The sequence below is a fragment of the Chroicocephalus ridibundus genome, chromosome 2 (assembly GCF_963924245.1).
Source record: "Chroicocephalus ridibundus chromosome 2, bChrRid1.1, whole genome shotgun sequence".
In the NCBI taxonomy this organism is placed as follows: Eukaryota; Metazoa; Chordata; class Aves; order Charadriiformes; family Laridae; genus Chroicocephalus; species Chroicocephalus ridibundus.
Window position 1 is genome coordinate 130,717,689 of NC_086285.1, and position 15,006 is coordinate 130,732,694.

General features: G+C 41.9%; 1 protein-coding gene across 2 annotated transcripts in view; it reads right to left on the minus strand.

The window, feature by feature from the left end:
* Positions 1-948: 948 nt before the first annotated feature.
* LOC134512022 (cytochrome P450 7B1) overlaps positions 949-15,006 on the minus strand; it is a 129,922-nt gene continuing 115,864 nt past the window's right edge. The window contains exons 5-7 of one of the 2 annotated variants that reach the window (XM_063326959.1): positions 9,089-9,267; positions 4,842-5,134; positions 949-3,520 (exon numbers count right to left, since the gene is read on the minus strand). In XM_063326959.1, coding sequence (XP_063183029.1) covers positions 4,847-5,134; positions 9,089-9,267 — 467 coding nt within the window. In that variant the 3' untranslated portion in view covers positions 949-3,520; positions 4,842-4,846. Of the gene's footprint in view, positions 5,135-9,088; positions 9,268-15,006 lie in introns of both variants that reach the window. The other variant, XM_063326958.1, reaches the window with a different exon arrangement.

Consider the following 15,006-nt stretch of genomic DNA (forward strand, 5'->3'; position numbering starts at 1 on the left):
GTTTTTAGGGTACAACCTTCATATTAAATACCTACTTGTGGAACTCCGTAGCTACAGTGATACTTAGGAAAGCCAAGGTGTGCTTTGCTGGTGCAGTGCTGCATATTGCAACCATTGCCATTCATTTCCCCTTTTAAAATGAATGATCCGAGAGGACAGAATATTTTACACTAGGTAGTACGTCTTGTACTACACAAAGGTTTGCAAAAGGAAAAGCCTAGGAGCTGTATTTGGGAATCACCAGTGGATTGCAGATCTTTATACTAATTTTGAATAATGTCCTAAGAATGTCAGAGCACGACTTTTTTTTTTTTTCTTCTCATTTGATAAGAACTGGCTGAAGTTTGATGTGGGGTAAAACAGATTTGATCATTTCCTAAATTCAAAGGAGTTGCTCCATGCCCAAGGCTTTTTTTTTTTTCCTTCCTTACAGACATACCTGTCAAGATCAAGTAAGATAAAAACGCAGTATGCTGAATTAATAATTTAAAAATGAAAGCAATAGCTGTGACTCTGTGAGAAAAGTGTAAATGTAAGCTGCAAAAAAAAATACCATGGACAGTCATTCAATATTAAAATAGATATATTCATTTTTATTTTGTCCTTGAAATACAAAATTCACTTAAGATGTTAGATTACTAAAATAATGAAGTTTCAATTTTCTTGCTCAGAAATTCATAAAATACCTTATTTGATCTAAGAGCCTTAATGATGGATATTAACTATTAAAGTAGAACCTAACCGTTGCTCATCTATATACAAAATGTCAGTTTGCACAATTAAGAGCAATTCAAAATCTTTTGAATGTCAGAAAGTTCAATAATGACGAAATAAAAGATCATTTATAATTCTACAAGAGAAATTCACAGACGAGTAATTATTCATAAAAGTAGCAATGCCAAAACTAGTGACATGCAACTGGCTCAAAAGCATAAACTGAAGAATAACTCTTACATGGTTTTGTATTAGCGCATTAGGACATATTGGCAGAGATGTGAAAGTCTTAATTTGCAAACAGGTACACATAGACTAGCATGGTCTTTTAAGTAATGTGACAGTTTAAAAGTTTACAGTAGCTTATAGCAGTACTGAATGCCAGCATGAAAATGGAGAGCATACGATCTGTAAATTAAAATAAGAATAGTAATAAAAAAAATATCACATTTTAGCATTCACATTAGTTGATGATGAATTCACTTTTCTTCTTGGGTGCTATAAAGGGCCATACTGACTTAGCAAACCTATTTTATGTAAGAAAAAAAGATTATAATTTTTTTTTTAATAGCAGAAGATATTATCGATATAGCCACAGGCAGTGACAACTTACAGTTGGAGGCTGGTCCTGACCAGCCGAGTCGCGTCTCATACTGGTGACTGCGTGCCCCATTTCGCTAGAGGAACAGCAGACAAATCGAAGGGGCACCCGTGTGCTCCTCCTGTCTGACCCTACCCCTGCTGGGTGAGTGGACTGGAGGAGCATTGCTGGGCTTGCAGGCCAGACCCCCCCCCCCCCCCGCTGAAGTGGAGAGGAGAGACAAGGAAGCACAAGGTGCGACTGCCTCCCACCGCTCACCTCTGCAGCACCACCGGCACCTGAACGCTTGCAAACAGCGCTGCCGTTTCTGCTTAGGTGGTTTTGCCATCTTAAGGCCCCAGTGACAGACGCTAAGAGCGGGTCGCTCCTGGGTTCTGCGACAGAGGAGGTCATCAAAAACCGTATTGCTCCCTACGTCATGAAACATGCTCTCCTCGGTGCAGCATGCTGCGGCCAGCTTGGCTCCAGCTAGGACCTCCAGGGATGGTTCACGTTCATCCCGTTGTGCTGCTATGGTTTATTGACCAGGAATACTGGCACCGTGGGCCTTTCACTCCCTGCTCCTTGGAGAACCAGTCCCTCCTGGTCAGACCAGCTGCTGACTCTCAATAAGTCACCTCCTTAGCTACTGAGTAGATGGACCAGAAGGGCTTAACGTTTCCTCTGTCCTGCTCTAGCACTTGTGACTTTACAGGGGTGTGAGGCTTACCTCCCCTGCAGCTGGGGTAGGCTAAGGTAGTGATGCATTGCTTACCAGCAAAACTAATCTACCCGGAGCATGGGTTTCCAGGGACACAGTTCCAGGACAGGCTGGGCAGGCCCTGATTTACGTTTGATTATTTTGGTCCCTGAGCAAAAAGAGCAACTAACTTTAATCCCAGCAAAGTGTATCCCCCTTGAAATGTTCAAGACCAGGCTGGATGGGGCTTTGAGCAACTTGGTCTAGTGGGAGGTGTCCCTGCCCATGGCGGGGGGGTGTGGAACCCGATGATCTTTAAGGTCCCTTCCAACTCTAACCATTCTATGATTTTAAAACACTGGCCTCTTGCATGGTGCAAAGAGTGCTCTCCAACCCCGATGCAAGGCCTCCAAGTGCCATCATGGACATTTCCTGCAACTCCTGGGAAAGATTCTGGCCCTTTTTTTCTTTTTTAAATGGAAGCATGCCCTACAGATTTAATCTGCTATTTTGTAGACAATCTAGCTCTTCTTTTAATTTCAAAATAGATACTATACAAACTGATCAGCAATTAATCTGAAATTACTAATGATTTGCATGTACTTTTGGCACAGACCTATGATGTCCTACCAAATTATGCAGCAGCCTGTGATATTCTAATTCAAAATCCTAAAAATAGAATACAATTACAAAAAAAAGTCTCATGTTTAAAACAAATACCTACTGTTATTTTCGCAGTAGCTTCAGGTTTGTTTCAAAGTTGGATGCCAAAGAAAGATTTATCATAACTGTGGCATGAGACATTTTACTGCTTACATTTAAGCAATAATGGAATACAGTCAACAGTATAATGATATCAATGTTTCCTCTCTCAATAAACCAGGCTCTAATGTCCAAACTGGATTGTGAGCTATGGCTGAGTACAGAATAGCTCCTACAGAGTAACTACAGCAGTAAGTGACTTGAGTACAAGAACCTCTCCATAGAAACAAATTTTATTCTGTGGCACAAAGCAATAATCAGCTTTTGCTGTTGATTAAATGTTGAAGCAAAGTTAAAGCATTTAATCAACTGCAAAGCCCATTTAATGTAAGCGTACTCCAACACTGTAGACATTACTGATATTATATATGAAGAGAAAATGTTTATCCAATATATCTCACAAAACCACAATTTTCTCCTCGGAGGATTTGGAATGTGGCTGTGCCAATTTCTGAAAGCCTTTCTGCTGATGTTGATGCTTATTTAGGGTATGTGCTTTACACGAATAACTAAACAGGCTTCTACACAAAGAACAATAAATAATTCTAATCCTTAGTATGTACGTAAGAGTTTCCATCAAGTGCTTTAGGGATGAGCAAAATTTCTGATTTTAAAAGACTTACGCTGGCACATCCCAAAGAGAGATGTTTTTTGGGAACACAAGGCAAGGCACACAGTCATGGCTACTCTCCCATCACAATTATCATCTTGGCAAACTGAGACTGGACAGCCACGAGAATCCTCATCAGTCTCTGAAGCGATGTCTGGGAAGAGAGACAAGGTCTAAAAATCTCAGATCTCGCACACTAGGAAATTAATTTTTGAAAGAAGAGCTGGTCACCAGTGAAGCAGGTTGGGCAGTCAGTGTACAGACAACTTCCGTGGTTGCCCAGGGTTTTTGCTTGCTCAAATTTTGGCCCAAGGGAAGAGCCTATTTTCCAATTTGTAGATGGACAAGTCTTTTCCAAACAGAGGTGACACTACTCTGCCTATGCATAACTTGGGCACAGTAAAAGGCTATTAAAAAGTAGTTTTAGATACCACGCTTGCCCTTGAAGGCATGCCTTCTTCTTTTGCCTTTTTGGAGAAAGGAACAAACACAATACATGGTCAAAATAAACACACAACTGTGTTACTATGAAAACAGTAAGACAAACAGAAGGTAACTTTTGAGATGATAGAATCATTTCAAACAGGCTCATATATTTTCTCCCTGAAGAATATACTGTTCTGGCTCAAAAGCCAAAATAGATAATTTAGGCTTGATCCAGAGCCTATTAAAATCAACAGAACCTCCCTTCTGACCTTAAATGACTGCAGGGAAAAATCACAGATTTTAATTTCTTTGCATTGCACCAAAAAAAAAAAAAAAAAAAAAAAGAAGAAAAGCGAAGCATTCACCCTTGGTACATAAAACTGAAGTCAGAAATGTGTTGCCAGTAAGACATTCTTGCAAATCACCCCCCACCACCCCGCACAGCTTCCATCACACCTCCCAACTAAGGGCTGAGATACTCAAGACCATGAAGGGAACAGGGTAAATAAAAACTTAGAATAATAATCACTAAAAATTCTCTCACACACACACCCCTCCTCCCCAGAATTAAGTTCCCCCTTTCTTCCTATTATGCTTCTATGAGCAGACGCAGAGATGCCTCCAGGTGGCGGGTGTATGGGACCTCTGGATCTACCCAGGGGGAACCCCTGTCAGAGGGGGCTGCTGAGCCTGTTTCCCATATAAATGGCCTGGATCCAGCTTGATGTCATCCTCCCTGTAAATCCTACTCAACTCATAGCCAAGTGTATATGGGGACTTGTAGGGACCTCTTGTAGGGACATTGGGCTATTTACTTGGCCAAACTCTTGTCATCTCACCTCATTAGTCACAAATCAGGCAGGACAAATTGAGGTTGCCTGTCCCCACGACTGATATCTACCTCCAGCCCAAGGGCTTTTCTCCTTAGAAACAAATAGGAAGGAGGTAAAAGCAGAGAGGGAAAAGCAAATGTTTCCAAAAATACAAAGCTGAGTGATGAAACAGAGCAAACATGGAGATTAGTAGAAGGCATATAGGCAGCCGCTCACTTTCTTCAGGACCTTAGCTTGTAGCGGAAGGCAATATCAACGTCTGGCAGGAGGATACCAAGGCCCATACGACTGTTATCAAGTCTGACAGCTTTGTTTTCCGCTAGTTCTACATCAAAATGAGCCAATAGTAAGAAAAGAAACATCTTCATCTCATTCATTGCGAGGAACCTCCCCGGACACATGCTGATCCCAGAGCCAAAGGGCATTAGGAAATACTTTAGTTTTCTTCCTGCCTTGTAGAACGTGGTTTTCTTCTTGCCATTCTCTATGTATCGATCGAACTTATACTCCTGAAAATAAGAGAGAGAGGGAGCGTGATATCTAACAAGGCAGTTACACGAGTTGCTTTGTTTGCACAACGGTAACGCTTCTGAAACCCAGAAAATAAGATAAAGAGGAAGACAAGGAGCTGACAGCTTCTCCTTTTTAGTTGGTTCCCTCAAGTTTCATTAACTCACATTATCTTCCCTGCAAAGAACACTCCTTAAATCCACTTACTTAGCTTAGCCCTTTTACATCAAGCTCCTTCAACTTCCACGTCTCATCCACTGAGTGTCTGGCCTATATTGATTGTAATTAGATTTTGACCGCTTTGTAGCAGGGACAATGAACCTTAGTGGAAGGACAATTTTCTTGTAAAGCATCATACGCGCTCAGTGTGGTACATACATCATGAATAAGGATAATCTGCCAAATTCTGCAAATGCCTATGAATAAATTAATGCATTGCACTGATCTTGTTCTTGCAAGCTAGAGCAAAATCCATCCTTCTTTTGCACCCAGTGGTGCAGATTATTCGAAAACCAGACCTGATGCTTTGTAGTCAATTTTCCCTTCAGTTGGAGATGGTTGCTGCTTAATTTGCCACATCTGACCTTCAAACGGTTTGCTCCGGAAGCTGTGCGCAAAGCAGGACAACCGCCAGGGACTGACCATTATAAAGAGGGTGCTTCCAAGTTGCGCTTGTAACCTGCATTCCATAAATTGGAAATCTTTCTATTTTTCCAGTAGCAGGATCCCTGTTTAGACATAATTCGTGTTTTTGAATGAAGGAGATCTGGCATCCTCACTCAGTCAACGGCAAATTAACCACTTACAAAATCCTCCTGCATGCTTTGAATAAAAATGACAGACACTTCTTGCTTATGGTCACTCATTAGCATTTGTCCTGCTTTGCATACATCTGCTATAGCAGCAGCCATTTGGAGCTGGCTGGGAACAAGTCAGTCAGACAGAAACCAACCTCAACTGATTAAAAAAAACCCACACCACAATGAAAAATACACTGATACCGATCTACCCATTAGACTAAAGGCTCACGAAAACCACGCACTGCAGGTCTTGCTGTGGAGGAAAAACAGTAGCAGGGGAGGTGGTCTATGAGAAAGGGAATGGGTACAGGGTGCTCTGGAGGGGATGTAACTTTGGGTGCGGAAGAACGGGAGCTTGTTTCTCTAAATAGCAGAGGCCTGGATTTTCCACCAAGATAAAGGTGATTACATATGTGTTTCCACTGACAAGTCATTCTTTTCAGTCTCTTTGAACACACCAGCTGAAAGGAAGCATGCCATTTTTTTTTTCCTGGTAAGTTACTGCTTCATTTGAAGAAGCACAGTACGAAAGCCCAGAATACCGCTTTGTCCTTAAAAAAAATTCAGTTCCTGAAATGTAAATCCTGCTGGTCTAAAAAAGCACTGCTATATATGAGCTGCAACAGCCCAAAAAACCAACCCAACCCAACCCAGAGCTCTTCACTTTGTTGGAATCTTTCCACAAGGTGCACTCCTGGCGTCTGGAGCAATTAAGAACCGTGGTATTGAACACACAGACACACTGGGACAAACCTTATGCTGTCTTTGTCATCTTAAGAGCCTTCGGAGAGTTGTAATTGCTTTTAACAAAAAAAAAAAAAAATTGGTGTCTAAGGAATTGGGAAAGCACAAAACAAGTGTGAGACAGGAATGGAGCCAATGACAATGACATCAAACTCAGGCTTGTGCTGCTGAAGCCCCTCGGGTTGGATAGTGTTTCCTCAAAAGCCAGTTTGCTGGCTAAAGACTGATTTTTGATAACAAAGGAACTTTCAGGCATGCACAAGGCCTCTTTGAAAGAGATAGGATGGTTGACGGCAAGGAAAAGGTGAAGACACCGAGCAAGAACAGGTGTAGAAGTTCTGTGTGGATGGCCTGCTAAGAGTATTAGGAAAATTGAGCGATCCCCTGTGATCGATATAAGTCTCTCTCTGTCACATCTCACATTTAGCTTTGTTTGGGAAGCCACCATGTAGGGTTTCCTGCAGGCTTTCCTGGTATTTCACTCTATGGCATTTGCAGGGTTCATTTACTGAGCTCTGTAACTAGCTGAGTTAGGATTTAGGGGTTCACTTATCCACTTTATAGAAAACCGACTCATCTATTTAGGTTTTGATGAGTGGAGAAAGAGGTCAACATTATATGCTTATATACAATATGGTGCCAAAGCAGAAGATAGCTTGAACTTAAATTTATGTATCCAGGAGAAAAGCATTGCTACAAAATTATCTCGTCAAGCTGCCTGTTTTCCCAGGAAAGTTTTCCCTAAATACATGACAAGCTCAAGACTGCACCTTTCAAAAAATTCATTCTCCATCTCTATCTGATCCTCAGTAGTTATTGTTGAAAGCACACTGCATATTTTAAGAACCAAACAGAACAGTGATTTCCCCACTTTTCGAGAGGGCCCATGTGCTGAAATCAATGTACTGCAATGTGTGGATTGCTCATTCACTATCAAAAAGATAAAATATATGAACTAAAGCTGTACTGTGAAAGCTGAGCAGAGCTGATACTAAGCAGATATATTCAAGCAATGGAAATATGGTAATATATTCCGGCAATTATTGGATAAGGGAGGGGATCAGTTTCCACACTGATGCTTTTGGTCTAGAACTTAAACAAACAGATGGACTTTTGACAAATCAATAATGTTCTCCAAAATAAAGTGTTAAGAATAAAAAGAGAAAAAGCTTATTTGTTAGTTGTTACTTTTCAAGGATAGCAATATTAATCAACTATTTGCCAATATATGGATGATTTTTTAAACCCCTAATTTTCTCAGCGGGCTTTGTCTTCAGTTTTGGGTGGGGACAGCCAGCAGAGCCCTCCTGGATGTTATTTTCACGGCTCCAGTGTTCATCCCGGTGACTATACGTTACTCCTGCTAACTCCGACACGCTCCACACCTCCTCTCACTGAGGCTGGTGGAGTTCCTGCACAGCGAGATGCTGTCCCGCACCAACAAGGCACTTGAATCTCATCTTTCCTCTGTGACCTCATATCCTTAAATTCCCTAAAGGCAGAACCTCAAAGAGCAATGCCTCTAACATGGGTTTTCTAGAAACATGTAAAAAAGTCCAGATCCCTTCTTTATCTCTAATGCCAAGGATGGAAATCAGCGTGGCTAAGAGACAGCCATTTGTTTAGGAAAACTGGGATGAAGAATGGACCAGGTATGAGCTCTTTAACAGCCTCAGCGTGCACCCTCGCTCTTCCTCCGTGGCACCCTGGGCTAGGGAACAACACAGCCCAGACGAGGACTATTCAATTTGCATGCAGGTGGTGAACTTCTGAAGCTGTATTAAGGCTGAGGCAGGGTGGATTAATTTCAAGTCTTTGATATTCATTAACTCGAGCGTCAGAGAAAAATACAAGGAGATGACACAATTACCCTCCGAGCTTCGCTGCAGAGCAACAGCTTTACAGTCTCAAGTTCACAACACTCTACTAATTGATCAAGAAGGGGTGAATCCCTACGAAGGGAGGTGAAAAAGCATAAGGCTCAAGTAAGACACTGCTATTATAGGGCTTCAGAGAGTCAATGATGCTTTGGGGGCACTTAGCTAAATGGCCCACATTATTTGCTATTTAAACCACCTTCTATTATTCAGCCCTCCTTGGGTATCAAATGATCCACTGCCAAACAAAACCCACATTTAGCCTAAAGTTTATGGTAGTCAATGTGCAATTGCCAATTCCTTTGAAAGCAGTCGCAGTCAGTCTCATCACCATATTTCTCGCTTCAGGCCATGAATCCTTTGACCTATAGGGCCCTAGAAAATACATCTGAAAGTCGGAAGATTTGTTCCACAAGAAGGAACAGCAGTAAAAAAAAAAACCAAAAAAACCCACAACAAAACTCAGATGACAAAAGGCTTGTCGGCTGCAATGTGCCTGGAGTAGGAAGAGTAGCACCAGCTGAATGTTTACCTTAGGATCTTCATAGACCTCGGGGTCCATGTGCAAAATCTGCGGGTAAAGGGCTATCCAGTCTCCTTTCCTCAAACCAACTTCTTGATTCCCTTCAAGCTTGAGAACAAAATCCTCCTGGCTGATGCGAATGTTCATGGAGGACGAGCACATTCGTAAACTCTCGTTTAAGGCACTCTCTGCGATTAAACAAAAGCGGAGAGGGGGGGAAGCGTCAGAAATATGGAAGATGATTGGAAGTTATACAGGGCTACAGCTGCTGAATCTCGACAGGTTTAGTAGGGCAGGCTAAAGGGAAAAAAAGAAAAAAAGAGAAAAAAACCAACCCACAAACCAAACATAAAGCAGAGACCAGGAGGAAGCAATAAACAGCCCCGCAGGGTCGGGGCGGGGAACCACGGCACTGAACCTCCCGATGTGATTCCCACTGGTGGTGCTGAGAAATCCTGTCGGCTGTAGGCAGCATCGGTTTTGGGGTGGAAAGTCATTATTCAGGCATCACGTTGAAAAACAGGAACACTTTACGCATTTACACGTATTTCAGAGGTTACAAGCAAATACCAGTGAAGCATCCACGGAGCTATTTAGCTTGCCTTTTGAAAGCTGTTGGATGTAATGGCAGGACTATATGTTAGAAAAAATCATTTCGCTTGTTAATTCCATAGTCATTCCGAGGATTTTTAAATTTATTTATTTTGTTTTCAATGCGCTGGACTGCCAAATAATAGTGCCTGTTATGGTCAGAGTGAATGAAAGCAATTCATTATTTGCCTGGTAATTTTAAGAGAGAAAGACACTTTTAATTGGCCAAGAGAAAACAAAATACAGTCCTTTCAGGCTTAGGGAAAGCAAGATTTCTGTCTCCACCATCGCATCCTGGAAGGCTCCAGAAGCTGAATGTCCTTGCTTTCCCAGTGGCCTTCACCTTTTGCTCCTAGCACGACAGATTTTATGGCTAATTTCCGGCAATTTATCCTGGCAGTTTGAGGAGGAATTCCTTTGGGAATAATATGCATAATTTGCATAAATCATTCTGATAGCATGTATATCAGCATGTAGCTCCTGTCTAGGGCTGCATCTCTCACTTTGTAATCAAAACTGACTATTTTTCCACCAGCGTATATGGGCGCTGTTGTATGTGACTTGATTCCTTCTAATCATCAGTGTGAAAAATAGCCTAAAATAGGGTTTCATTTGCACATAATAATCCATTTGTGTCTGCATTTATGTTCTCTGATATCAAATAAGCCCTCTCTAAGTGTTCACCAAGGCCCTGTAACTGCTGCACCCACAAGGTTAGTTTATCAGAGGCAGTAGCTACCCAGTGTAGATGCCTCCGAAAAAAAATAATAACAAACGTTCTTTCACTAAAAATTAAATCTGGTGCAGCATGCATAGCAAATAAAGTGGCCCTGGATGCTTTCTTGCAGGAGGTTTTTCCTTAAGCATGCATTTGTCTAAAGAAATGAGGCTGCGGTCAGCTTTGTGTGGCCAGCGCTGTGATTCAATGTGACGTACAGTGAGTCTGTGCATATTCTTTTGGACTGCCTTCGTTACTATAATCAGGCAGAGTCAAATCGGCTTGTTGGTGACGAAGCCAGAAAAGAACCCTGGTTCCAGAAGATGGCCTCTACTGCGGATAGCCACAAGGCACCTGACACGATAGATTTCAACTGGCAGCGCTCTGGCAACAAAACTTTACGTGGTACAAAGGAAGGGTCCTGCCTCCGCTCCCAGACTGCCTTCAACCTGCGGAAAATGAGGCTGGTAACTCCACACCGGTTCACCATTTGGAAACGGTGGCGACATACGCGGTGACACCAGGAATCAACCGAGGAAGGGGGAAGGAGGGGGGAAGAAAAAAAAAAAAGAAAAATAATTATTAAAGCGGCGCCGCGAAATAGCAGGTTTATGTTTAACCGCCCAAGCGCTGCACTCACATCCTATCGGCGGACATCCTCCCAGAAAGCGCGGCAGTCCCTGCCCGCTGCCGGATCCCAAATGACAATTGGGCAGCATATCTTATGCAGAAGTTAATCACAATAATGGAGCACAAAGTGTGGCTTAGCGGTCAGATCGTAAATGACAAATCTGTTTTACCTTCCAGTACCAGTTATGTGTGGAAGGCGAGCTTGGCTCTCGCTCTGAGCGATCATGCCGATAATCATTAGATGACAAAAGTAATGAGTCACATTATGATCAACAAAGGAGAATGGAGCTTATACGGCTTTGCAGGCTCGCGTTAAAAAAAAATAAAAAAAATAGACAGTCAGCTTTCCACAAATACCGGAGCTATACATTGAGAGGAATGACAACTGCACAATAAAACTGCAGCCTCTACTTGCAGTTGTCATAGTTCAGCAGACACCAGCCATCGCCGCTGACAGACCAGCTGGGTAGCTTGGGAGGCCTTCCATTCTGCACCGTGAGGTACAGTAAATTATCCAGCACGGTAGAGCAACATCTGTTTCTGTGCTTGTGCCGAACAAACAAGGCAATTTAAAGCATACCAAGGGATAACCAAGCAGCAAATGAACATGACCCTCGTTTTTTTTTTTTTTTTCCCCCCCTTCTTACACACATGAGAAGCTAAACTTCACTGTGCGAGCGCTACATAAAGAAGGCAGGCTGTTGTTTGATAAGGTGTTGTCAGAGAGATTTTACATATTTTCTAGAGAGAGAGAGAGAGGGGGGAAAAAGAGAGATATCTCTCATAGTATTGTTATTCTTAGAATCCTCCCACTTTTCTCTTCGTTTCTCTTATACTAAAGCTAGCACTCAGCTTCCAATTCATTCTAGATTTTTTTTTTAAAAAACTGTTTCAATATACTTATAAATATTCAGTCTTTAAACCCTAATTTGCTATACTTAGTTCACATGCCTTCAAGCATTTGTCTTCCAATTTCCACTGAATAAATGCGTACTAATGAGAAATAGAGCAAGCTGCTGAGGCAAAGCTGGGTGACTTGAGCCTGGCCTGCCACCAGCTTGTGATAGGCAGGCAAATTGAGTTAAAATGAAAAGTCTTGTCAGCTGAAATACAACATGGTAGCCAAACAGCAAGCTGTCAATCATCCAGCCAAAACAAGGGACTGCAGGTAATAAAAGGTCATTGCGAATCATAAGTGCATTTGGCTTTCGTAGGCAAGTTAATTTTAATTAAACATGATCTCGATCTGTAAATGTTTTATAAAACTTATTGTGCATAATGGATTGTTAATTTTACACTAACACAGAGCAGGTAATAGGGTACTATAATTATTAGAGTCTATTGTAGGAAAATAGCTACCGAGTATGCAAATATTTGGGGGGGGCATTTACCCACAGGCATCACGGTGTGCCAACACAAACGATGAGCTGAAACAAGTACATTTGCATCTTACTAAGAACTAAATGGTACTGCCCAGCCCATTCCAGGAAGATATATTCGTTTCTCTCAATCCAACCAGTAATTTTCATGTTTAGCGTTTCTATTACGACTATGCGCTCCGCAGTAGCTGCTTTTGGGTTCCTACCCTTTTCTGTGTACGAAACATTTTTTCAAGCCGTGCTGTTTTTGCAGGAAATATCTGGGATTCAGCAATGACCTGGGGCAAGAATACTTCACCATATAAGTGAATGGACTAATATTAAACAAACGAACTGACTAAACATGCCTAGCATCAAACGTGCACTGAGTATATCTCTGCTTTACCCTTTGCATTTCCATTTTAACCATAAAAACCGACAGACCATTCTCATGTGTCGTTTACCATATTAGAGCTCCGTTGTGAGCCATAACGACTAATAACGTATGTTACTCTGCGCACACAAATACGCGCATTTGGGTTTCGGGAAAAGTCTTACGTAGACAAAACCGAGTGTGCTGCCCCAGAAATGCCATCGGAAAAAAAAAAATAATCAGGGCCAAAACTTGATAGTTTTGCTGTGGGTTGAAAGCCTTTTTTTTTTTTTCATTATTATAAAAAAAAATCACATACCTGTGCTTATAATTTAGAAACAAATCAGGCCACGTTGTTCCCTAGACCCAAAGAATCTGACCATAATAAAAACATTGCTTCCGGAGAAAGGCTTCCTAGCAATACTTGCTTGCTCTCCATAGCATGAGGAATCCAAAAAAAGGCTCTTGTTACTGTAGGCCAAAAAGAGGACGGAGAATCGGAGCGCTTAAAACAGGAGAACGAGATGACAAGGTGATGAACGTACAAGAATCCCACCTGGTCTGCCTTACTCGAGAGCAGGGACACAAATCCCGGTTTTCGGTGCTCTGGGTTGGCCCAGGGCGGGAGAGGGAAGAGGGAAAGCTCAGCCTCAGAGGCTGGGGTCAGCGAGCTGCAAGGGCAAAGGCAGTGCTGGCCCACAACCTCCCTGCGACACGGGGATTTTTGGTCTGCAAGCAATGCACATCAGGACCTTTGTCCCTCCTACACATTTATTAACAAAACATCCCTTTCCACTGAAGCATGAATTTTAATTCTCTTATGGTACAGATTTTTTTTCTATATTACTACTTTATGGGACAGTATCCAGCCCTTTATGACTTAAGTGCCAGAAGAATGGAAATCTAGCTTCTGTTCATATCACATTACGTTTAACGCGATTATAAAATTTAACAAAAGTGTTACAAGAATACTACAAAGTAGGATGTGGCACTTTCCCCTCAACACATAAATCAAATGTTACCAAAGTACTTCAGGATTTCAAGGAGCAGCAGAGGAATGACACAGTTAATGTTTTAAACTGTTCATACCATTTTGCACCAGATGGTTTTAGTGAAGTAAATGCTTTTATTTTCCTTCTTCCTACACTTCTGGGATGCTTTTGGTTTTCTCTCTTTTTTTTTTTCCTTGCCATTCCCATTGCTGCCTCCAAATAAAAAATAAATTCTCTGTTGATGTTCTTGATGCTCGGTAACTTTCCTTTTCTATTGTTTTTTGGTGGATGCTAACTCTGATATGAAGCGATTTTACTTGTGGTCCTTAAAAGTACATTAAACACTTAGAATGTCATGTTATTCTTCAGAAGTGTCCCCATCATCAGATATCTCCCCTATTTCAAAAGCATCCTCCATTGGTTAAGAGATAAACCTGCACCAAACCAGCTGTGACTCCAGATGAAACCAACTTACTAGACTCACGCTATACGAGATTAACACTAATGATCTAACAAAAAGTAACCAGATCAAACTTGATTTTATATTTGTACTATGAGAAACAATTCAAGTTTGAACCCAGATTCTTAAGACATGCCACATTGGATGGCCCCGGAGAAGGGCAGCTACTACCGAGATCCAAACCAGGCTCAGAGACCGCACTGCTCCACCACCCTGGCTTGACACAGCTTCTTTTAAGAGCGGAACATCAGTTCAGGCCATGAGCTACCAAAACATACAGCCATGAGCTCAGTTTCAACAGGGGACCGTTTTCAATATTTCAAAAGAGAAGAATATGGAACCTTTATGCTTTTGTTCACCTCTTGTCTACCCTGCTAACGCTGCCTATGGAGACTTCCAGATGCTTACAGTTTAGGCTCCTACCTGCTACACCCTCTCTCCTCCCTTGGACTAATTTTAGCATTTATCTTGCCAGTGCCTGTGCACTAGCAAACCAAGTGACACCATCAGCTGATACTCTGAAGGCCTATCCAGCTCCTGGATCAAACAACTTCTAATGGCCGCTGACAAGGATCTCCCTCTGAAACACTGATCTAGAATTGGAAGATTTGTATCTCACGTCAAGCTCCCTTATTTTGAATCAAGATACTTTGTTCAATATGGGAAACGCCATCTCCACTCTGTAAAGCTTTACCTTCTTATATTTTGTTCCGAGGCTCAACGAAGCTCGCTTTAGAACGCTTTTTGTTTTGTTACGGAGAGAGAAAGAAAGAAACTGCTTGTGAAAAAATTACATTTGCAGTTT